Source organism: Pseudochaenichthys georgianus, chromosome 21 (genome assembly GCF_902827115.2).
Source record: "Pseudochaenichthys georgianus chromosome 21, fPseGeo1.2, whole genome shotgun sequence".
Classification (NCBI taxonomy): domain Eukaryota; kingdom Metazoa; phylum Chordata; class Actinopteri; order Perciformes; family Channichthyidae; genus Pseudochaenichthys; species Pseudochaenichthys georgianus.
In genome coordinates, this window is record NC_047523.1 from 13,586,464 (window position 1) to 13,610,813 (window position 24,350).

Consider the following 24,350-nt stretch of genomic DNA (forward strand, 5'->3'; position numbering starts at 1 on the left):
TGAAAGCAGTTGTATTAAAAAAAGAAATAGCCTAACATCCAGGGGAGATGTGATTAGTGAGTAAACAAACGGCAAAGGGCAGAAAGTCTGATGCACATTTGATCATCTCAAATAACTTATAATCAGAACGGGAACAGTTTGCAGAGCTGTGCTTCGTTGACATAAATCCAGCCAAGCCTCACACCTCTTTCAAACATCACTGTTGGTTGAAATCGTCCCCGGATAATACTTCAGTGTACCCTCGGTTATAGCTCCTCCAGAGAGACTTCTCTCTCCTCTCTCCTTTACATTAGTGTACCCTCGGTTATAGCTCCTCCAAAGAGACTCCTCTCTCCTCTAAATCAGTGTATCCTCGGTTACGGCTCCTCCAGACAGCCTCCTCGATAATCGATCCTCGACGACCCTTTAGAGAAATTTGTTTTCCTTCGAGACGGCGCGCCGACATCCGTTTCCGGGTCACTTCCGGAGGACCTGGGAGTTTGGGACGCGAAAATGATAGTAATGAGAAACGGCTCATTTCCGAGGACTCGCGCGCAACTGCTTGACGCCGGGACGACCGGCTGCCCTCCCCGACAGGCGCACAGACGCGAGGGCCCGTTCATCACTGCGCGCACTTCTGCGACCGCAGTTTTAATTTACCATTGTTTCTCCTGAGTTTATTTAAATGTTATAATATATTGAATCCTTAAAATAAAGTGTATTTTCAATTTAGTTTCCCTCTCTTTTATAAATTGTCTTATATGTTAATGCTTGTGTAAAGTACTTTAAAATCTGACATGTGCTTTATAATTAAACGTACCTTACCTTACTTTGTTGTGCAAACATGTGTGTGTCCAAGAGAGGATAAGTAACCAGCAAAGGGCTGACCCCTAGTGGTAACATCCATGAATAGCACTCAGAGATAGCACAGACACTTTAAGGTTCAGTATGGGCAATATGTGTTACATTTTTGTGTACTTCCTGGTTCCTCTAATGATGGAAATTGCACAGTTTTTCAGAAGGACTTTGGTTTTAATCTGCTGGCCCCTTAGCATCTTTAGTGATGCTACCTTGGCCACATTATTGCTGAGTATACTAATGTGTAAGCAATGTTCCTTATCAAGCACTCAAGTAAAATGATATCCATACTTTTTTTATAAGTCTGAACACTTTCTTGCGTCTCATCGTCTCGTCTCATGTTCGGTATAACCGCTCCTTACCAATTTCACTGAAAGAACATGAATGTAAATCAATAAAATCCTACCTGCCTCATGTCCCCCAGGGGGATTAAATCAATGAGGCAAAATTGGGCTTTCAGCCTTCTCAGGGTGTTGGAATCAATGTACCCTGACAACACTAAAGATTAATGAGGTGAGCTTCTGCTGAACAAGCAAGATTCCTCTCAGTAACATGTGAGACTGTGTTCAGCAAGGCTGTAGTTCACGGGCGTTCAGCAGCCAGTTTGAGCGTTGTTTGGCATTTTAATAAAACAGAGACCAGTCAAGCATGCAAAGTCACAATACTTGTATGTCTTTATTGAAATATAATCGACCCCTGAGGCTAGATAAAAAGGCCACAGTTTGTTTGTGCCTTGTCTAGCTCCTCAGTCTGACACAGCCAGTTAGAACACAACAGACCTGTCCAAAAACACAGATTACACAACTGGTGTAACACCATAGCCTACATGTTTTGTTTTTTGTTATCCAGACCTAACAAGGCCTTTAAAGTTTACTGCCAAATACTGACAAAGTTCCAGGACATACACGAATCAAATCAATTGCATAACTCCAACAATACTTGGTGTCTTTTTTGAAAACGAATGCAACCTCTCCATTTAATGAAACAAATGTGCTCAATTTAACTCACATATAATCCAGGGGTCGAATAATCAATAGGACGCTATATTCACTTTCAGCATTTTGTATTTGGTCTGCCTTAAATGTGAAGTAATCAGCAGGTTTCTTTGTACCAGCCACAATGATTCACTCAAGAAAGGTAACTTTCACATTGTGCACTGTATTTTGGACCTGAAAACTAAAAGTTAAATTAGCCTAGAACTGAGACAAAAAGTTAAATTAAGTTAAAAGTCCAGTCCGCTTCAAGGAACTGTGCGACATTGTTGGAAATCATTTATTAACTTTTCTGCTGAGAATTAGACGAGAAGATAGCTACTGCTCTTGTGTCTACTCTGTACACTAAACAAGAAGTTAGCCCGCATGACGGTTAGCATAGCTTAGCTCTTAGCAGAAAGACTTAAAACAGCTAGCCTAAAAAGAAAGAAATCCACAACTTGTAGATACAGTATAACAAACTAAAAGTAACACACTCACTGATCTTGGGAAGTGTTGGTTGGCTGCTTTTCTTACTTTAAGAAGGAGCCAGATAAGCTTTTTCCATCTCGTTCCAGTTAGGCTAAGCTAACAACTGCAGGCTGTATCTTAAAATGTAATGTATTTCAGAAAGAAAGTCAATAAGGGGGATTCCCAAAATGTAAATCTGAACCATCAACAAATTTCACATTTAAAAAAATACACATTTATAGTTACAAATTGGTCGACAAACTTTCCGTGTTTTGACGCTTGTGTGATAACATTTTATCTTGCGGGACCATCCACATGAGCTCCAGTAAAGAAGAGGTCCTTTTGTTTTTCCAGGACCAAACGAGGTTCCTTCATCTTTATTGGTCCACGACACATTACAAGTCTCTTCATATGGGGGCTCAAAGGTCAAAAGGCCTACGACCCATTGAGAGCCCCAAAGAAAACAAAAAAGGGGCGAGGGGGTGAGTTTAGCTTTCTGTCCAGGTCTGGGACACGCTGAGGTAACAGACAGTAATAAATTATTCAGTTGTTTAAAAAACACTTTGCAAGAATCATATCAATAATTCATATCAATAATACAAAATGGTATCAAACATACATGATGCAACATTTTTCATCAAACACATTCAGGTTTTTTTTTGTTTTTTCCCTCCCCCACAATCCAGAGTCTGTTGCTTCATTGCTCAATGTTCGACACTTGAAAGTCTTTGGAGTCCCTTTAACAGTAGATGTTGATTTATACTGATGTCCTTCTTTTGCTGAGGTTGATTTTCCACTTTCATGCTGAGGTGAACTTGTATGCCATTAAATAACTGAGTTTTTTTCATACTCTACCTCCTTATTTTCAAAGTAACATAAACGTTTCCTTCAATATCTTTCCAATGATTAAATCCCGATGGATTTAATCTGTCACAATCAACACAAAGGCATACACACAGCGCTACAACACTAATTGCCTATTTGCTTGTTTTGTTATTCCATTTTACATTCAAATCTTTTTTTTTTCCTTTTTTTTTTTAACAGTGCCTCTCATTTCACTTACAGGTTTTTGAACAGAAAAACAACATGCAAATAGGAAAGTCTGAAATTGTATTAAAAGTGCAAAAATGTATTTCCTTAAAGAGACGGTATTCATCCAGACAAAAAGAAGTTGTCCACCGAAACTTTTAGTGCGTTAACAGTACAAGCCATTTCATAGGTTATTCAATTGTACATTTCTATCCACCTCACAACGACAGACATGGATATACTCAATGTCTTGTTGCTTGGAGTGTGTGTCTTCTCCTACAATTAGCTAGGTTTTAATGGCTTTAAGCCCCCGGAGCCTCACACACAGCCTGATGTATTCCCAGGGCTACAGTATGAATGTATCCAAAAGGAGTGTTCTCCTTTGCTGAGCATGATTCATTGTCCTGAATTCAGCGGTGCGGTCTGAAAAAAGCCCCCTAGATTGAAATAAAGTGACATCACATTATTTTGGTTAGTGGCCAGTGCAAATCAGCTTCTCCAGCCGGCTTCAGATCTGAAACACGCCACTCACTTTATCCCTTTTCTATTATATTTTGTTAATATTCGCCTACAGATCTCTTTGTAAAACAGCATTGAATTTGTTTACATTGCCACGTATGATTATATGTTTTAATATCACAAATATAACTGTATTTTTTCTATATTATTTGATACAAAAACATGGAAAGTAACTTGTTTTAAGACTTTAAAAAAAGAGACAAATAGGGATATTGTCCGTACAGTACTGATAAAGACTGCACTCGTGCCATTGCTGATGGCTGAAGAGGCAACCTAAATAATTATTTCAAACACTTAAAAATGGCTCTGATATATTGTGTGTGTTTTTATGCTGAGGAAATAATCCATTAATAAGTCTGTAAACATGGCCGCTGATACATCAGTGTTGGTATAAACCCTGTTATGTTGACACTATATTGTAACCACATAAACCCATCTCACTCTCCTTTACAATTACAATATTTAAACACATATTCCACGCGCTTATATGACCACAGAGCTCACCTGTGGACCGATATGAAACACGTTATCTAATCACATCCCCTTCTTTCGCTTGCTTCGACACATCCTTCCGTCCCTCTCTGAACTGACATTCCCCAAACCGGAGCATCGCATGACGGCAAAGTGTCCCGCCACACTCACTGTTTGCCAGCCGACAACGCCTAGTGACTCCCTAAAACTTACCTCTCATATTCTTCCACTATGCCCTTATGATAACATATTTAAAAATCACACAGGTGCTTTTTTTCCAGATATCGTAGGAGTGTGAGGATATAAAAGGTGAGAACCATTTTTCAGGAGTTACTTCGTAAAAAAAGAACGAGGCGCTAATGAGCCGGGTCCTCCCTATTTGTTCCTTTTTCAAGAAGACAACAGTTCCAATATCATTTCCCCCAAGATTCCTTCATCTAGTGGCTCAGTTGAAATGAAAAAAGAAATGACACCTCATTGTGAAACTGTTCTGTGTGGAATAGAGGATGGGAGGGATTTATAGACCTTAAAAAATGGACCATAAATTGAGGAGAGAGGGCACAGCGCTCATTCAAAGGCTTTGTGAAGAGTCCCACATTTTGAGATTCACTCCTCCTTCCAGGCATCCCCCTCCCTTTTGTGCTCCAGTAGTTAACCACTGCTGGGGAGTTCCCTGACATCCAAAGGTACGTGGGCGTGCGTGTGGATGTGTGTGTGGGTGTTACGAATGGTAAACAGGAGGTCACAATATGGCGCAGTGGAACCTGTGGGTACCCGCTGAACGCTCTGCTCTCCATTTCATCTTCTTTTTCTTCTTCTGGTTTCGCTCTGGAACCTGTTGTCTGTGGACAAAGAGAAGACATACAAGAAAAGGTGTTACAAATCATCTAAACTCAGGATTTGGTTCACCTTACGATGCAGTAATCTAATCATAGTTTTAAAATAGGCAATGGATGGCAAGTTTATTTATAAAGCACCTTTCAACACCAGGCAATTCAAAGTGCTTTAACAAATTGGAAAAACATTAACATTAGATACAAAAAAGTTAATCATGATCATTAAGGATGCTCATTCAACTTATTGGTTATAAGTTGAGGTGGAAGCCAGTAACAAAGGAATCATTTAACACAAATAAGGGCTGTAACTAAAGATAAATCCGACAAATATCTTCTAGATGAATCGAAAAAGAGTTTTACAAAGTTCAGTGACTTGTTTCGTGGGTCCAGAACCCAAAGGTATTAACTTTAAAATGATAAAAACTCATATATTAATACATTTCCATATTTGAGAGGCATTTTCTGACATGTTTGCTTAAGAAATGACTTGACTAATAATAAAAACAATTACCAAAATCCTAATTATACCTCATCTGTCACCTAAAAGATGCAGCTTGAAGGAAATGTGCTTATTTGACTCCTGATAGTTAGACAATAAAGATAGATTCATACTGAGAGTGGGTTGTATGTTTTTCATTAAACATACAACCCACTTTAATGTATTTTTTAGCGCCGGGACTTTAACGCGTTAATTAAGACTAATTAATTACACAAATTAACGCATTTTAAATCGCACTTTAATCGCACTTATTTTTGCACAGCGGAACGTTTCTCACTGGATGAGTTTCAGGCGTACCGATTATACTGGAGCACCAACTAACGTTCATGACTTCAGCATGGGACTTCAAACAACAACAAACCACGGTGAACAATAGTCAAACATGAACGAACAAGCTGATGAGACCGCTTTGGTCGGTCCCGTGGATGGGACATTTTGTTTTAAAAAACGGACGGATGGAAGCGTCGACAAGAGCACGGTTGTGTGCAAATTATGCAAAAAAGAATTTGCATATCACCGCAGCACATCAAGCCTAAAGTATCACCTAAATGCAAAGCATGTAGCAGCTAGCGTGGACGTTAGCCCGACTCCGAGTGCAAGGAACCACACCCTGACCCAACCCACACTCAACTAGATGACTGGTTTCAGGGCCAGGATAAGTAAATCCACGTCTGAGAAAATAACCAGCTCCCTGGATTGCACTCCACTTGGAGTAAAATCCATGTGAAAATTGCTTCTCACTGTTCTCAGGTCAAATATGTATATTTGATTAAAAATGAGATTAATTTCGATTAATATAATTACAAAGCCTCTAATTAATTAGATAACAATTTTTAATCGAGTCCCGGCTCTAGTATTTGTCCTTAAATTCGTAAGCATAATTTTTCGGTTTTAACCGCATGTTTTTGCTGCGACAGTGATTTGCACTAATATATCCAGCTCAGATTATGATTGGGGCTGTGAATGAGTCATCCTAAACCCAGAGCCAATCAATACTATGAGTCACCTCTTTGGGTTTCACATTAACATGTTATGGGGGGGGGGGGGGGTTCAAAGCAGCCTATGGATAGAGGGATACATAGAGAGATACATAGAGGATGGAAACACTTTCTGCCTGATCTGCTCTGATCAGTCAGAAAATACACAACCATTTTTTTTACTTTATCCTACCACTGTATCACTGACTTTCTACAGTCTGACCACTAGAGGGCAAGTGTTTATCCATCATTAAACCATAATGTGCCAAAACAGCTGCCATGAGGACAATCGGGACTCTCAAAAGTGAAATACAGGGTGTGTATCCGGGCTCTTAAACATGACAAAACCCTTTGCAGGATATGACCACATTGAAAACATGGACACAAATCGTATTATTCTGAAGATACATGTGTGTCACACAGGAAATACCAACGGGACTTTTACTTTTCCACAAAAATCTCATAAAGACATACACAAATCTCTAAAGAAGGGAAATACACACTGGGGACAAAGGGTGAGTCTGAATGGCCAATCACTAGTGTTCTCAAGCTGTTTTAAGGGTCCTTATTAGAGAATAGAGAATAACGGAAAGTGAATGAAGTTACCTTATAACACGGACCAGCTCATGAAAGGCTTTGTCCACATTCATTGGAGGATCCTTGGCACTGGTTTCAATATAAGTTATCTGGAGGAACGAAAGCAGAAATATCTCAAATATATCTCAATATACGTTTTATTCTTAATGTCACAATCTGTCTGCGTTTTCCTGCTTTATTTTGAAAAGTGTTCACCCCTTGTGTTAGGTCTGTTTTGATTTCCTGTTTCTGTGATTTCCCTCCAGTTTATTACCTGATTGAGTTCACCTGTGTTTTTCTTTCCTCCCCACCTGTGGCTTGTCCTTGTGATTAGTCTTGCATGTATTTAAGTTCTGGGTTTCTTTCAGTTGTTGTCAGATTCTTGATGTTTGACGTTGAAGAGAGAGTTCTGTTTCTTTTCCCTTTCTTTTTCTTTTTCTTTTTGCCTTGCCCAGCACTTTTATTTCCTGGACAACCTGCAATAAAGGATTTTCTTGATAGTCACTTTGGCGTCCTCCCTGCTCAGCTCTAAACCCTGACAAATTCAATCATAAGGGCCATTCGGGTGGTATCACTGAAATATGGAATTACTACTAGAACTCTACTAAATGTATTTTTTTTAACACTTCTACAGACGTTTTAGATGTCTGTTGTCATATTTATTTACGTCATCATACTTAAAATGAAAAAAAAGTATTGTTTAATAGTGGTCATGTACTGTAAATGTTATTTATAGAGTACATGTTTATTAAAAGGTGTGTGGCAAACCGGAGTTATTTTACCGCATTGAACATGTTTTATTTTAAAGGCTTAAAGTGTTTATTGAGATAAATTGGGCAATTATTTTGTACTTAAAAGTTATTTTTGGGATATAAAGTTCATATCAATTTGAAACAGTCCTACGCAGCCATCACTAGAAGCTCTTGATGAAGCCAAGTCTATATCTGCAAAGCTGTAGAAATACCAGCTTTAACAGAATCAATAAGGTTGGGCTATGAATGAAATGTACCTACATGAATATAAAGTAGAGGGAGACATAATATGATTTGGTAAAGGAACATAAGCCTCAGCCTTTGAAAAACATCACAGGCTAATTACCGTACTGATTCAACTGGCAGATGATAGTCAGTTTGGAAACAGCCCCAAGTGTTTTCACTGATTCGCTGCATATGATCACTTCAAAACATCAAAAGTTTGAAAAGAGGCCTTAGGCCTTAAGAGCATCACAGCTTGTGGCTTTATTCTAAAGTTATTTTTGCCTGCTTCTGTCTCTTTTAATGGTGGTGGTGCGTTTACTGAGAGTACGTCGGAATTAAGACAAATTGTAACACACCTCTTTTTCCCACTTTCAGCCCTCTGTCAGACCAGGTTCACAAAGTCTACTTGTTTTAATGTAGTCTGACATTAGGTCAAACAGCAATATCAGGCTATCCTGGCAGAACTGTTCAGTGAAAATGGGATGGAATAACAATATCATGGTCCTATAGGCATTCCAGACATTTTAAGTGTCAATCTTAAAAGTCAGCCTGGTGTTTCTGTGCGTAAGGGATACACAGAGATTTAGCAAAAACATGACATAAGCACATTGAGGGTGCTGTGTCTGTTTCGATAAGACAGCCTTTGAAATCACTTGTGTAGTGCAAGTGAAATGTTTTGTAATGCACGAGTCAACACGTTCCATGCTCTCTTGAGGAATCTGATGAACAAATTCATCTGTCGATTGAATGTTTCTCATCATTATGCTGCTTTCAAGTCCGTGTCTCAGTACTGTACGATACCAGTCACTTCTGTGGAAACATTGGTATAACTGTCTTTTTTTATTATATTTGAGTGTTGGATGTCTTTTAAAAATGGACCGAGAGTCTCTTCAATAAAGCTGATGATGAATTATAACTTTGATTCTTTATTTAAATTGCCTTCAGAGCTGAGCTTATCACCTGGATTCATGCTGTTTTTGTCACTCAACGTCACACATTTACAGTTAGGAGTCCTCCCAGAGTTCAGGAGGACATTGGATGGATGTGTAACAGGATGACACTCAGCAGAGCAACTGATGTGTTTGTAGAAAAGACAACTTTCTGTCGTTTTTAACTATGTGACCACGCATTTTAGACGCTGAGATATGTGATCAATGAGCAGCACAACTGTTAGAATGTTGGATTGGATGATCTGGTCAGCTGATGTTGGCTGCGATGGGCCAATTATTTTCATGAGGGCCAAGAAGAAGCACATGACATGATGTTCAGGTGTTTCAGTCTGGATAGAGCTCTCTACAAAAATGGCGGGAATACGATAATGTGAACCAAATTGTTGTTTACACAGAGACGGCTCCATTTAGAAATAGTTTCTTTAGATCTTGTTTTTGTTTGGTTCAAGAATGGTCTACTGTGCAGCTGTGGAAACAACATTAACCTTTTGATGTTGATTTCAGTTTGACTGTGATTTAAATCCTTCACATACAAGGACATGCTCTCACTGTTTCTTTCAAAAATCCTTACATGTGCACTTGTAAGAAACTCCAGTTAGAAACGTTGTTAGAGGGATCAGTTTAGGGCAAACGGGCTGAAACAAATTCACTGCTTACGTTGTGTTTGGCAGCCATCTCTTGGCCCTGGTCGGTGGTGATCTTTCTCAGATGGACCAAGTCAACTTTGTTTGCCACAAGCACCATGGGGAATGCCTCCCTGAAAGCAAAAGAACACACACACAAAGTCAGGTATCCCTTTATAACTACATTCAATCATTTCAGAAGCAATTGCAGAGTGTCTCATGGTCTTAGGCCAATGTTGATATGCCTACATTTTGAATAGAAAGATCAAAGGCTTTGCAAATTGTCTGAGAGGTGTCAGATTCCTGCAATACTTAAATCTTGTGGAAAAATAAGCTAGAGAGGAACTCTAAATGTGGACACACAGCAACTAGCTTAGTTCCCGTTTCTATTTTTGTTCTATCTCAAGCCGTTTCATTGGCTACAGTCAGTCACTGTCAGAGAACAGATGCAAATCTCCTCTCGGATTGTACCATGTCTGCCGATTCAGCAGAACTCAAACAGGCCTGAGGGGGGGTGGCCTTATATGAGGATACAATTCTTTGATGTGACACTGCTAGACACATTGTGTATTTCCCTACATCAGAGGATAGTGTGATAGAGCTCACTTGGTATCTTTTTTTAGGTTTTAAGGCCAACATTTCTACTGGTTACAACATTTTGGACAAAAACTTGATAGGTGCAGCCCAACCACAGACATGGTATTCAAAACCCACACAACATCAGTGGTGGTAAGAAATCATCTGACAGAGCAACTTCCTTTTTTTGTAATTCTGTGTTCCGGGTATGGTAGCTTACTTTATTTACAAAACAGATTTTCAATGTACTGGTTGTTTTGAACTTCTGGGTGCATTGTCTAAATGATTAGGGTAGATAAACTGCCCAACAACTATTTAGATTCAACAAGTCCTAGGATTGACTTTCCCAAAAAGACTTTATTTAGACAAAGCCATTCGAATAGTTTTTATATGTTCATAAGAAAGGGATGCTAAGCAGATGTCATAGCATATTTGAAATATGTTTGGGGTAATCAAAGGACTTCATTGTAGGTTTATTTACAGTTTAAAGACAACTAAATGTGAGGCTGGTTGGACAGATATGTCACATTTCTTACATGTGGAAACATTTGCAGCTGTTTTGTTCACACCTATGTCTTTGGGCTGGAGTTCTCTATAAGAAATGTCAAGGTACCATCAACCTTTAAATTCAACATACTGCAAATAAAGACAACTAGCTTGAATAGACACAATGCAAGTAAATGAAGAAACATCTTAACCAACCTATATATTATACATATATGAAAGTATTTTAATCATGCCGTCACAATGATGGTTAGCAAAATGTGATCACAACAACCAGAGTGGATCAGGTGTGTGCACCAGTTTTTAATATCCCCTGGAAACAGTAATGTTCTGTTGTGAGCTTCTCTATTTGCAATGCTTTTTCTAAATGCTTCACGTGCCATGTTAAAACTGTTAAGGATATTTCTTTATTTTCTCGTGTTGTGTCCATTTGATATTTTGTTGAGCCCTCAGGGCCCCCAGTATTCTTTGATTTTCTCTGCATTAGTAAAAATAAGTAGTTTACATAAAAGTCAATAAACAGGAGTTTTGTATACACGATAAGAATCATACCTTAAAATTCATTGGTTGTGTGAATGGAGAAAAGAGGTTTCTGCTGTTACCTGTCTTTGACCCGCAGTATGAGTTGATGGAACCGGTCGACGTGTTCAAAGCTGGCCTTGTCCGTCACAGAGAAGACGATGAGGAATCCGTCTCCTGTCCTCATGTACTGCTCCCTCATCGCACTGAACTCTTCCTGGCCCGCTGTGTCCAGCACTGCCAGGATGGAGGGACACAAATGCATGACTTTGCATAAAAGGGTTTCTCTTTTACAGCCCTTTTCATTCAAAATCCAAACAGAGGATTTATAGCTTTGAGCATACTGTACTTTATGTCTTGTATGAGCATGTAGTATACTATGTGGTCTGCTTTTCCTATACCATGGCTCCTGCCGTCCCATTTGGTGTTTCATTTTTTTGTTCTTTGTTAAAAACCCAAATGTCTGTTTTGACTCAATGAATGGAACCCATACAAAATGCCAAAACCTTCAAACAAAAGCATTGGTACATTTATTTTCTAATGCAACTGATCCAGTTTGCAGTATTCATTAAAGGACAGTGTGCAGTTTTGTGAATGTGACCTGTTTAAAAACGGATTGTTTCCATTAGTATTATAATTCCCAGCAGCTGATGTTATTTTCTCTTTCTACTACGCCTTCCAGTGCGATCCACTGTCTGCCTATCTCTACCAGCTTCACACATTCACCAGTGGGCTGTTTATTGGCATATTTAATGTTGTAAAAAACAGAGGCATGACTGTTCTCCACTTTCAAAATGAATGTCCCCTTGACATGCTGCTCCACTCACCATCCAGTATGGCCCACTGCCCGTCTATCTCTGTGTGTTTCAGATACGAGTCCTCTATCGTGGGATCGTAGTCCGGCACAAAGATCTTCTGGAAAAACTGGATGGTCAGAGCACTCTTCCCGACACCACCATCCCCCACCACCACCAGCTTGTACGTTGGCAGGTTGTCACTTGGCAGTGCGCTGGTCGCCATGGCTACCTCGACAGTGGTGGGAAAGGTGAGAAGAATAAGGCTAGGAGGTAGCTGAGGAGACACACCTGGCTGAAATGGAGGAGAGGGGGGGGGGAAGAAAGAATAAAGGGATTAACAATAGCAGGGGACAACAGACAGAGGGAGCGAGGTTGTTGCAGCTGCTTTTTTATCGCCATGGAGACCACAGATAGGAGTTATGGATCAAGGCAGAGATGTGGGGCAAAATAAAGCAGTTACAGTGTTGCACGGCACCCACAGGAGAAATACAACAAACTGGATGACAGTTGTACATCATTTGAAAACAGGGCGGAAAGATGTAAGAAGAACACATATTTTACAAAGAAGCTGATAAGGAGTGGCTTGGACTAATATATTGACTGAAGTTCAGTGACACTGGATTGGTTATATGGCTTGTTTTACCAATATGATCTTGTGTGGTGGAAGTCAGCATGCGCAATCTGATAATGTTGCACAAGCATTATAGGAACAATCCAAAATAAAGGGTAACTTCTCATATAATAGTATGTGTTATATATTGTAATATACTATAGTGCAATATGCACATTTTCACTTTAACTTGTGATTTTACAAATATTTGTATTCTACTTTTTCTTTTACTGGTCATTTTTCTTTATCTTCTTATGTTTTTATAAATATCTTGAATGTATTTTTGTTTTATCTTTTTATTGCAAATTGTTACTCAAAATCCTCATGTTCTCTTTTAAAAATTGTATTTGACATTTGACTTTAACTTCTTATGTTAATTAAATATTTGTATTCTATAGTTTCATTTATTTGCACAATGTCGCTTTAATTTCTTATATCATTTAAATCGTTTTATTCTATTTTATACTATTTATCTTTGAATTGACATTTGACTTTAACTTCTTATGTTTATGAAAATAGAATTATTCTATTTTCTTTTAGACATTTAACTTCTGAAGTTTTTATAAATATCTTTATTGTATTTATGTTATGCCCTTCTTGCGCATTTCTTTCTTTAACTTTAAGTGTAAGAACTTTGAGTACATTTTTGTTGCACTTTTTGAATTTCATTCAAAAAGTGCAACAAAAAGCCAAATGTTTGATGAGAAATCAAAAGTAGGTTCCGTGCTTGTTAGAGCTGAAGTGTGTTGTGTGGCTGCTGCCTCATAAAGCTTTCCACTGGTAAACCACAAACAGCTTGTATTGAGAGGCAGCTACAGGAAATGCAGCTGCATTCGTCATAAAGATTAGCGCCTTCCTTCTATGGAGGAGAGCATTATCGTCATATTTTCTGTACACTGACATTTCTTGTAAAGACACAAGAGCAGCAGCCACGATCAAACTGCTTTGAGAAGAGGGTTTAGGCAACCAGCTTTATATAAAACCACTTATACTGTTCTGGCGTGATTGGCTCTAATCAAAGCCACTCACAGAATAAATACATCACAACTGTGAGGAGAAGCAGCTGAGGAAAGCCACAGAAAGCCTGGTTTGGCCTCAGAGCAGAAACCACGCTAATGACGTCTACTTTCAGAAAATAAGTATAACCGCAGAACCATCAGAGTAATGCGATGGCTAACTGTAGTTTGTAATGATGGCCTTTTGAAAACCTCCATCTTACTAGAGGATGAGAGGTTTAACAGACGAGGGTTTTTCTTTTTTACGTAAGGGAAGTACAGTAATGCATTCAAACCAAATCTATTTTAAAATGAGCAAATGATTCAGCTGCATTCACACCTCAGGGGAGCAGTGTGTACAGTACTTTAGAAACATATCATTCCGCATTTAAACTGTACTGTATGGTTCAAAGCAATATGGGAAATAACATGCACGCTTTATGTATACTGTAGAATTTAATGTAATCTCATGCTCTTATGGCATATGTGCGAGAGAAACTTCCTGTGGAGGGAACTTTGGAATTGTATTCTTTGTAGACCATTTCAATGCACTATAACACACTACAGGAAAGGGGGGAAAACCGAAAACGCATAATAACGGCCCTTTAAAATGATCTGATAAGGACAATTATTAAAAAGCTTAAACGACAACAACCTTAGGGTGGGTTTGACTCAACTGAAACAGTCATTTTGCAACACAAAATCTGAGTTGAAGCAGGTTCAAGTTTAACTGTCAATCAAATCCAGTTTTATTTATACAGTAATAATAATAATAATGAGTTCCATTTATAAAGCACTTCATATTTGAGTGCAAATCCCGAAGTGCTACAAGTAGTGAGCATGAACAGTATAAATAAACATTACACAACACGATAGAATTAATAAAAAAAGCAATAATATTTTTAAAAAAAATAAATAAATAAAAAGGGTGATAAAAATGTCTAGGCAAAGGCTCTTTTGAAGAGATGGGTTTTGAGGCCTTTTTTAAAAGCCTCCACGGTCTGTGGTGCTCTCATTTGGTCGGGGAGAGTGTTCCACAGGCTGGGAGCAGCCGAGCAGAAGGCCCGGTCTCCCATAGTACGGAGCTTAGTCCTGGGGGGTTTGAGGAAATTGGACATTATAGCACATTTAAAAGAGATTTTTGGTCGAGCCAAAGTGCTGTACATGTAATAAAAACACATTACAACAATCACAATAATTTACAACAGAAATATAATCAAATAAAGCTAGCTTAAAGGTATCCTGTACAGTTATTGACCGTAGTGCTACTGAACCGACAACAGTCTTGCTGCTTCTTTCACACTATTATGCTAAAAGAGTGTAAGCTAGCAAACAGGGATGTAACGTTTTAATAATCTCAATTATTCATAAACATCTTTTTTTGTTTATGTTTTTGAGGAATAAAATGCATTCAACCCTTTCATAAGGCCTTGTGTTGCAACGTTTTGGTGGGAGAAAACGGAATATAAATGTCATTTACTAGTCAAGCCAATAAAAGTTTAACATTTTTTGCAATAAAACTAATCTATTCCTTCAGATGTGTAGTTCTCATGAAACTGTACCAACAGTCACAAGCAGAAAAAAAGCCCATTCACGCACTACTAGCACAACACCAACAGCAGCCACCCGCCCATCCACCCACGCACCCATTCCTCCTTCATCCACCAGGAAACAGCTGTCAGCTGGCTGCAGTCCATCTTTTCCTGCCCAGCACAATGGAGGGAAGGAAGATGTTTCCTTCCTTTCCAAAGCCAGTCGGTCATTTTGAAGCCGTCAGTCAGCCAGGTTGGGCAAAGAATTTCCGAGCCAAATTCCTGGCGTTAAAATGCCTCGGGTTGCTGGCTGTCATAAAGCCACAAAGTATATGTCTACGCCGCTATACCATTTCGCGAGACACCGCCTTAGATTTTTAACTCCGTGCAGAAAAGCAAAAACAGGACAGCTTGAGAAGCACTGGGAAGTCACAGTACCTGCTACCAGTGGGGCTTTCACACCATGCCTGTAGCTAAGTCATAACCTTGACATATGGTGTGTCAGCGTTTCCTTCTGTGAGTCTACGTGTTGGAGGGCACAGCTCTGAAACACCACTCACTGTTTGGGAAACTCAAATAATCCACAGACACTGGCTCAAACCAAATTCCTTTCAGAGTGGAAGCTTGGCAGAGGAAAATATGTGCCCAACTAAAGTTAGTCATCAGACCAATGTGGCTGTACAGTATGGCTTTCCAAATGTGTTTTTTTAAGAGGGACAACCAAGGGTGCATGAGGACAAGCTTTAAGTATCGTACACACAACACTCTGTGATAACAATGATGCCATTGAGTCTGGAACCTTTACTCTTGTATTTGGCATTTTATTCACACTAAACTGGCATTTACCACCCCTGGGAATTCAGACATTCTAAAACATGTAAAATCCCTCTTAAAAGTGCAGTTGTGTGCATAACGAACAAGACAAATGGAACTCCAGTTTTGCCCTTTTTGTTACTGATTATGATATGTCATGATGTATTGGAAGTGTGGTTGTATTTTGGTTACTTGTCTCAGAGACATTGCATTTGTATACAACTTATATTTGCAAAAACACAATTGTTTTAAGGAAACATTTACACCTGGTCAGAGAAATACTAAGGTTTTAATTTAATACAGAGAACAACCCACATTTACTTGAATTACGAGATACAACATATTTATACAAATGTACCCAAAACCATGATCTTTACAGTAGAGGCCGGGGTGTGCACTAACAAGAGCTTTGGGGTTTGCACTACCAACTCTGGACTCAAATTCATGCACTTTATCAACAGAATCACGCTGATTCTATTTTGCATCACAACATAAATGGTCAAACAATTCAGAACTCTAAAACCACATTTCTGTAGAAGAAGCCAAGCTAATCACTGCGACTCTTATTTATATCGGTTAACCACAATTACATATCTATCCTAATGTTGTGGACGTCTTGTTGCACACACGCAGCAGTGTGGCATATCTATGGGACCACAACACATGTAAATCATTAAATATACTACTGCTTGTGTATGTTGTTTCACTTGCTATAGGACTAGTGACATATTGTTTCAATCATCACATCACCTAACTAACATGGACATGACTCTATGTAGGGTTTGACATATTCATCTGGTGTGGTTTTGTATTTTGTCCTCACCATGACTCCATAAAGCCACTCTGGACTCTTGAGAAGTAGTGAGTTGTTTCCTTGGGAAAGGATAAAGGGACTTCCCTCTTCACACGGGAACAAAGCAGCAAAACATCTCACAGAAAAGGAATAAGGAGGAACCCAGCGGTGCACGCCCCGGCCTCTACTGTAGCGCTGATAGGAACACTCATCGATCATTCAAAGGATGTGTTAATACTCAGTCCATTGAGTTCAAAATGTATTGAAGCTGCCGACAAACGCTTTTTTTTGGGGGGGGGGGGGGGGGGGGTTTAATTGTATGAAATGCGGCATGGTTGATCAAAATCTATATGTTCCTAAATATTCAATGACTGACTTTTAGGCTAATCTGGGTTTTGTACCTGGGAGAAGGGGGTTTCTGGTTCCTGGCTGTAAGGGGCTATCTGTGTCTGCCAAAATAAAGACAAAGGAACCTGCCATTTCTCTACCAGCATCAATATTGGCAATATTTTTCAATTATTCATGTAGTAAAGAATTATCATATGTGCACTTTATACAGAATAACTCAAACAGTCACCCTGCTTGCCAACATGGCAATACAATTACTAAATAGATGTAACCTTCACAAAAAACAATTGAAAGTGTACATCTCTAGCGTCTCCTACACAAGTTCGATACAACTTGAATGTGCAGTAAGATTAGGGTTGCAAAGGGGCGGAACATTTCCCGTAATCCCATATATCCCTATGAAGAGCCAACCTTCAATTTAGAAAATTCCCAGTTTATTCCCATGGAAAGTTTCCATCTTCATGACTCGACATTAACGACTGCCCGATGGCCCGAGGCAATCTAGTATTTAGCTCGGGCAATGAAGCCTCACCTGCTGGCTGCCCGATCGGGCAATCTATTATGGCAATTGTGAATACACAAATCGGTTGGAAAACGATGAAAAAGTTGCCATCTTCATGGACGTCGCCATTTTGTGTGCTTCGCGGATGCGCTCGGGCTCCTCTTGACTGCTGCTCGGGTCTGCTCGGTCAGCTTCCGGATGAGGAGGCATTCGTTCGACCAACTTCGCGATGTTCGGGCTGGCCCGGTCAATACGATTTCTATACAATGAATACTACCCGGACAATGAATCGAATGCAACCACATTTACGCGGGAATTTCAATTTGTTACGGATTCTGATGCTGACGATCAAATCATTTAAAGTCAGTGTATTACAATGTTTCTTAGTCCACCCAAGCAAGGTGAACAACCTGGAAAGAAGAAGAGAAAGACTGAGCTGCATTCCCCCCCCCCCCAAAAAGAGAATCAAAAGAGAATCCCAGTCAGAAGAAGAGAGAATCCAGAAGGCCAGAGACTATGAGGAGAAGGAGAGGGCAACCATTCATTCCAGCTTGGCTGGACCATGGCTCAGGGCCATCTCCAAAAATCCTTAATGTCATGCACTGATCTTTGAAAATTCCCAGAACTTTGCAACCCTAAGTAAGATGCAAAGAAGTGTTTCAAACTGATGGTTATGTTAGCAGCAGTAGGCTATGATACTGTGTGATAACATGTCGTGCTTTCACCAAATATTTCAATCACTGCAATTTGGATATTGCACTGGTCCATTTTGTGATATTGATACAATTCTGATTCATTATAAGTGTTAATTGTTCTGGTTTTAACGGCTGCATTACAGTAAAGTTATGTCATTTTTCTGGATTTACGAGACTGTTCTAGCTGTTCTCTTATTTGCCTTTGTACGCTTTATCATTAAATCCATATTACTGATTTATAATTTATATAACTATTTTGTGAAAGCATCGATGGTAAACCCAACACTGTTGTCAAATTGACATCAGGGTATTTGGTCTATAATGTTAGAATTGATTTTTCACCCAGCCTTATTTCAGGTCTAATTTGAACAACTTATTTGCTCAGAACTGAATGATGTGGTCCATTCAGACATGAGATAAGCTATATTAGCTTGCCCCCTCATCCTATTTTCTCCCATAGTGACAGACATTATAGTGGTGTAGATATGACTTCTTTTTGTAGAGCCGCCCAGACGTTAGCATGGCAATGGCTCGTCTGACTAAAAGCGGTGGGATTTTTCCATTAGATTTTGGAATATTGCAGAAATGAGGATCTGTGTTGAACACACACTTATGATTATGATACTTACACGTTTTGTTCTGCAGGATAATCTCCACATATTGACACCACTTATATGATCATTCAAATGGAAATGCTAGCTAATGTTAGGCTAGAAACGTATAACATCAGAGTCGCATGGCTTCACGTCAACACCGCTAAGCGAAAGACGGCTAACGTACGGAGTGATGACGTTTAGAAGTCTCATTTAGTCACGTGATAGTAACCGCAGTTTTTAAAGACATACAAAAGCTCCACATGTTCATCAGGGTGGTATTTTCTGATGTATTTTATGTCATAACAAAATGTGAAAATCTCGTAAACTTGTATTAACCACACACCTTATTTTAGGAATCCAACCCAAAAGAAATGACTGTGAGACGGAGCCTGGTAGTGCTAATGCTAACCCATTCACGTGTTTAGGTCTCATTCCTCAACCACTCTGGATCTGTAAGACCCTTTGCAACATTCAGAGAGAACAAAGTGCACGCAGCCTAACAGAGGTCTGTGCAGCTGATCACATGACTGTGGGTCATCACCAATGACTAACTTGACTCTCTCAGCATTATTTGAGAACTCATTGAGCCATAAATTACTTTCATGTCTTTTTTATAACACTATGCCATTTTTGAACATTCTCTGTAGATAAGGCTGCCATTCATACACACAACCCAAATAACTCCCTTATGTAATGTGACTTGCTGGGGGCAGTTCCTACTCTGACCTTTCCATTATCCACTCTAATTATTCACTCTTTTTCTGGATGTTTGGACATTTCAACAAGGATACAGGATGTGAATGAATGGTGGAGTACTTCTTACTGTAATTGGACCGATCTGTATTTTAACTGCAAAACACTTTTTCATTCAATCTTTATCAATTCAAATGAAAACAATCACATACTAGGAGTCTACTATATTTCTCATACACATTAGACACCACTGACAGCAGTCAAGCAGGGCTCAAGAACTAAATAACATTATCAATATACTAATTAGAGCGGTAGTGTAGGTATATAAATCAACACAGTGGCCTTTATGTTTTCTATAATATTGCCATGCAAGGAAATAAGTTGTTGTGTTTTTGGGCCGTCAGTAAATCAATACCGAGATTAAATGAACATCACGTTATTATTTTACAAATAATTGTTTTCTGTATGATTTTTGAACAAACTCTGATTGAAATTTTGTAAGAACTAATGGTGTCTCTGTTTGACTTATAGATGAGTACTGTCTTACATAATGAAACAATCTATTGTTTTTAATAAATGAGCTGACACTACAAGGACACCAGTGAGTCCAAAAAGAGATTACATCATCAGGGTGATTTTGAGGCAGACTACAGATGCACAAAATAAGACCACATCAATTGGCTAGAAAGCTAAATGACAAAGGATACCTGCGTCAAAACTTAAGGCAAACTCCAAACCTAAATGTCAAGTGGATTTCTTTGGATAGAAAAATGAGGAATATAGAACCTAACCAACTTTGAAACTAGGACATATCCAATCTGTTGAAAAACATATATATATATATATATATATTAGGGCCGAATCAGAAACAGTAAAGACAGTTTGCTTAACATGTTTGTGATATAGGTTTTCTGAAATTAGATTTGACAGACTGACCTTGAATACAATTTGAACATGTAGTGAAACTTGAACGCAAGAGAAATAAACACTTGATCGTAGCTGTCCTTCGGCTGTCCTTTGTCTCCATCTGAAAGGGTAGGCTATCCCTGTACCCACAAAAAACATTTGGACAAATTAGGATTGGAATATTATGGAATAAAAGTACCTTATCATTCCATTCCCTGTTAACATTCATATTTGAAATACCCTATGGTCACACAAGTCTGATTCACAACACTTTATATGCCAAACTTTTGCCAAGAAACCTCAAAAGGTGTCATAGAACCCCATAAACATGCATCTCATAGGAATCATTCAATCATGTGTGACACAAGCCTTGCATACACTGAATGGCATAGCTGGGAAACTTCGCTCCACCAATCATCCAGAGGGTAATTCCCTGGTCAAAGGTCAAATGAAGCTTTGGGGAAATGTTCTACAGCTACCATCATCATCATCATCATCATCAGCAAGGATTAAGATCTCTATGAAGTTATGATGAAAGCCAAATTATCTAGTGATTTCACTTTGCTATAAATAGTGGTGTGTGTGTGTGTGTGTGTGTGTGTGTGTGTGTGTGTGTGTGTGTGTGTGTGTGTGTGTGTGTGTGTGTGTGGGTGTGTGTGTGTGTGTGTGTGTGTGTGTGTGTGTGTGTGTGTGTGTGTGTGTGTGTGTGTGTGTGTGTGTGTGACCAGGCAAACTGTTTAGCCGGTTGACAGTGGCAAGAAGGGGGAAATTGCATAGGAAAGTAAGAACGACTCCACAAGATATCACCAAATAGTTTTATCATTGGTAAAAACTAACTTTGAACTGGTGTCGGGATTATGATTAATCTCAGACCTTCTTTGTAGAAAAATAGATAGATATTATAAAGTAACTAACACAATTTCTAAGTGTCTATTTAAAGCATTGATCGGTAACACAACACGTGTCAGTGTCACATTTCAATCCATTGATCTATTTTATTGTGCGTCTGCCATGCTTGTTATGTACAGCTCTGTTGTCCTGCACCGGTCTAGATGTTTCTACGCGTCTGAGTCTCTCTTCAAAAACACAAACGTGTGTGTGTGTGTGTGTGTGTGTGTGGTGTGTGTGTGTGTGTGTGTGTGTGTGTGTGTGTGTGTGTGTGGTGTGTGGTGTGTGTGTGTGTGTGTGTGTGTGTGTGTGTGTGTGTGTGTGTGTGTGTGTGTGTGTGTGTGTGTGTGCTGTGTGTGTGTGTGTGTGTGTGTGTGTGTGTGTGTGTGTGTGTGTGTGTCTGACGGTGCTTCTGAACTGCTCTCCATCTTACTGATTTGATACCATGACCGAATCCCTCGTTCTCTGTGTGTCCAGCGGTTAAATCTGCACACATTTCCTCCTCAGAGCTGAACACCGATGTGTATATATGCTGCTGTTTGAAAAAAAAACAACCGAGGGGTTAAAAAATACAATGGAAGCTTCATGAATATCCCTCACATAAGTAAGAGACAGTGTGTTTTTGTTTCGGGGAACATTTTTTGACACACAGAGGCAAGGCCCGTGTCCTGAGTGTGAGCGGCGGTCTGGAGAACCGACAATAGCCGCCCCTGAATAACGGATTTCGGTTGCTTCATCTTTTTTCGTGAAGTTTGCAGCAAAAAGGAATTTCCGCAACTGAATTCAGTCGTTCAACTCTAAATTAACACAAGCTAACTTCCCTTGACTGTTTACCTACGCTGTCATTAGTCAAAAACCCGGTGACAGTTAGCTAGCCGAGAGTAAATTGTTGATACACAGAGAGGAGTTTTACATTAACGCTAGGTGTTGCCTTCACTGTCCCTGATACAGACGCCCGCATTCACGACCTTCTCTCTGTCAGCAGGAAAGCTACTTACCGATATGAGTTTCGCTGTCGTGAGCACAAAGGACGTCCTCACACCGACATATTCCTCCTCATCTCCCTCTTTCTCGGCTTCAAACCACCGCCGCCCTTTCACCACAGACGGGAGTGTGCTCCCCACATCTGCGAAACAATACGTTGAATAGCTAATCTTTGTATTGCAAACAGCTGATGCTATTAATAGAAAAAGCCCTGAAGGGGGGGACGTCTTTTTTGTGAAAATATTAAACCATTAAATGTTTTTTTCAGAGAGTGAGACATTCAAGCGTTATAGAAATTTGAAAGTTAATGGTTCTTTTTTCTTTATAATGTAGGTGTTTGTGTTTAAATGTCTAAATCTCACGAAGCAGTGACTGACTCCCCCATTTTTTGTGAAATGGACTGTTCCTTTATAGGACTTCTTTAAAGGGCTAGTCCTGTTAAATTAGCCATATCTAATGTAAGGGGAGTTAAATGGATTAATGAAGGGAAAATGTTTTTGCTTTTTGTTAGTTAAGACATTGAAAACTAATCGTGTTAATTAAAGAATGGAAAAATCATGTATGAAACAGTAATTACCTAAATCAGGTTTTTATACTTTTCAGATGATTTTATTTTCTGCTTGCAAAAAACACTATGTTATCTCTGCATTTAGCACAACGGGTTATGAAATAGAGACACACAGCTCTTTTGTATACTTGAAGACTCAGAAACAGGTGAAAGTCATACAACTTAAAGAAGTGTCGTTTGATACATTTTTCATCCATTCTTTTAAATTGTAGATTGTTTTATTCTACACGTGTTTCTTTTAGTTTAAAGAAGACCTCAACAGCTGAAATGCAACTATGTTTATCCCGTGACATCGCACTTTTATAAAAAAAATGGGAATTTATACAAAAAGTAGGCAACCAAAAAGACAAAAAATAAAAGACAACAGGCATTTTTTAAAGACATGTTGACTTGGTCTAGAAATGCACCAGTGTTAGTTATAACGTAAAACATTTCTCTGTTCTATTTGAGTGTCCCAGTAAACCATGAAAGTGAGACAGTGGTGGTCACGATTATTAATACCAGGATCATGAAACAGCTCAATGGAATTCAACCATCATTCATTTTACACGTGTGCATGATGAATGTTTCACTCTCTAATACATTTAACACTTTTATTACACGTGGAACAACCATTTTATTTTTATGTCATTTCAGTCGAGATATTTCAATCTGCCTCCTCTTTGACTTTGTGGAATTCATCTGCTGTCAGCACAATACATAGACAACTGAAGATCATATGTTTTTTTAAGGAGCTACATCATTTATCAGAAAATACACAATCACAATCATCTTGTGTATTTCTTTATTACACATTTTGGAATCTTATAAATGTGACTCAAAACTGACTGTGATGATTATAAGATGAGAAATGTTATTGTTATTATGAATCTTTTTCACTTAATTTTGAGACAAGCTACATCATCTTGTAATCATGCGATGATAACAAGACTACAATGATAACCCTAACCCTTATTTACTGGACAACATCTATTTTTTTCATTTTGAATTAATTGCACCTTTGTAGATGTTATTGCATTTCAAGGGGTAAAAGCATGATACAGACATACAAGGTAATCATTTACCATAAAGTATGGTCATTATTTTTGCTTAAAAAATATGGATATAACACTGCACCCTTGGTTTGTTTTAGCTAGAGGTCAAAAAGATAGATAACGATAAGGTGTGTGTGTGTGTGTGTGTGTGTGTGTGTGTGTGTGTGTGTGTGTGTGTGTGTGTGTGTGTGTGTGTGTGTGTGTGTGTGTGTGTGGTGTGTGTGTGTGTGTGTGTGGTGTGGTGTGTGTGTGTGTGTGTGT

At 38.9% G+C, this 24,350-nt stretch overlaps 1 protein-coding gene across 1 annotated transcript; it reads right to left on the reverse strand.

Annotated features, from left to right (window-relative positions):
- Positions 1-1,488: 1,488 nt before the first annotated feature.
- On the reverse strand, positions 1,489-22,633 carry mrasa (muscle RAS oncogene homolog a). Its single transcript, XM_034109707.2, has 6 exons — positions 22,502-22,633; positions 12,163-12,424; positions 11,419-11,572; positions 9,771-9,870; positions 7,217-7,296; positions 1,489-5,140 (listed from the first exon to the last, which is right to left on the reverse strand). The coding sequence occupies exons 2-6, from the start codon at positions 12,353-12,355 to the stop codon at positions 5,041-5,043; spliced, it is 627 nt and encodes a 208-aa protein (XP_033965598.1). The 5' UTR covers positions 12,356-12,424; positions 22,502-22,633; the 3' UTR covers positions 1,489-5,040.
- Between the last annotated feature and the right edge of the window lie 1,717 nt (positions 22,634-24,350).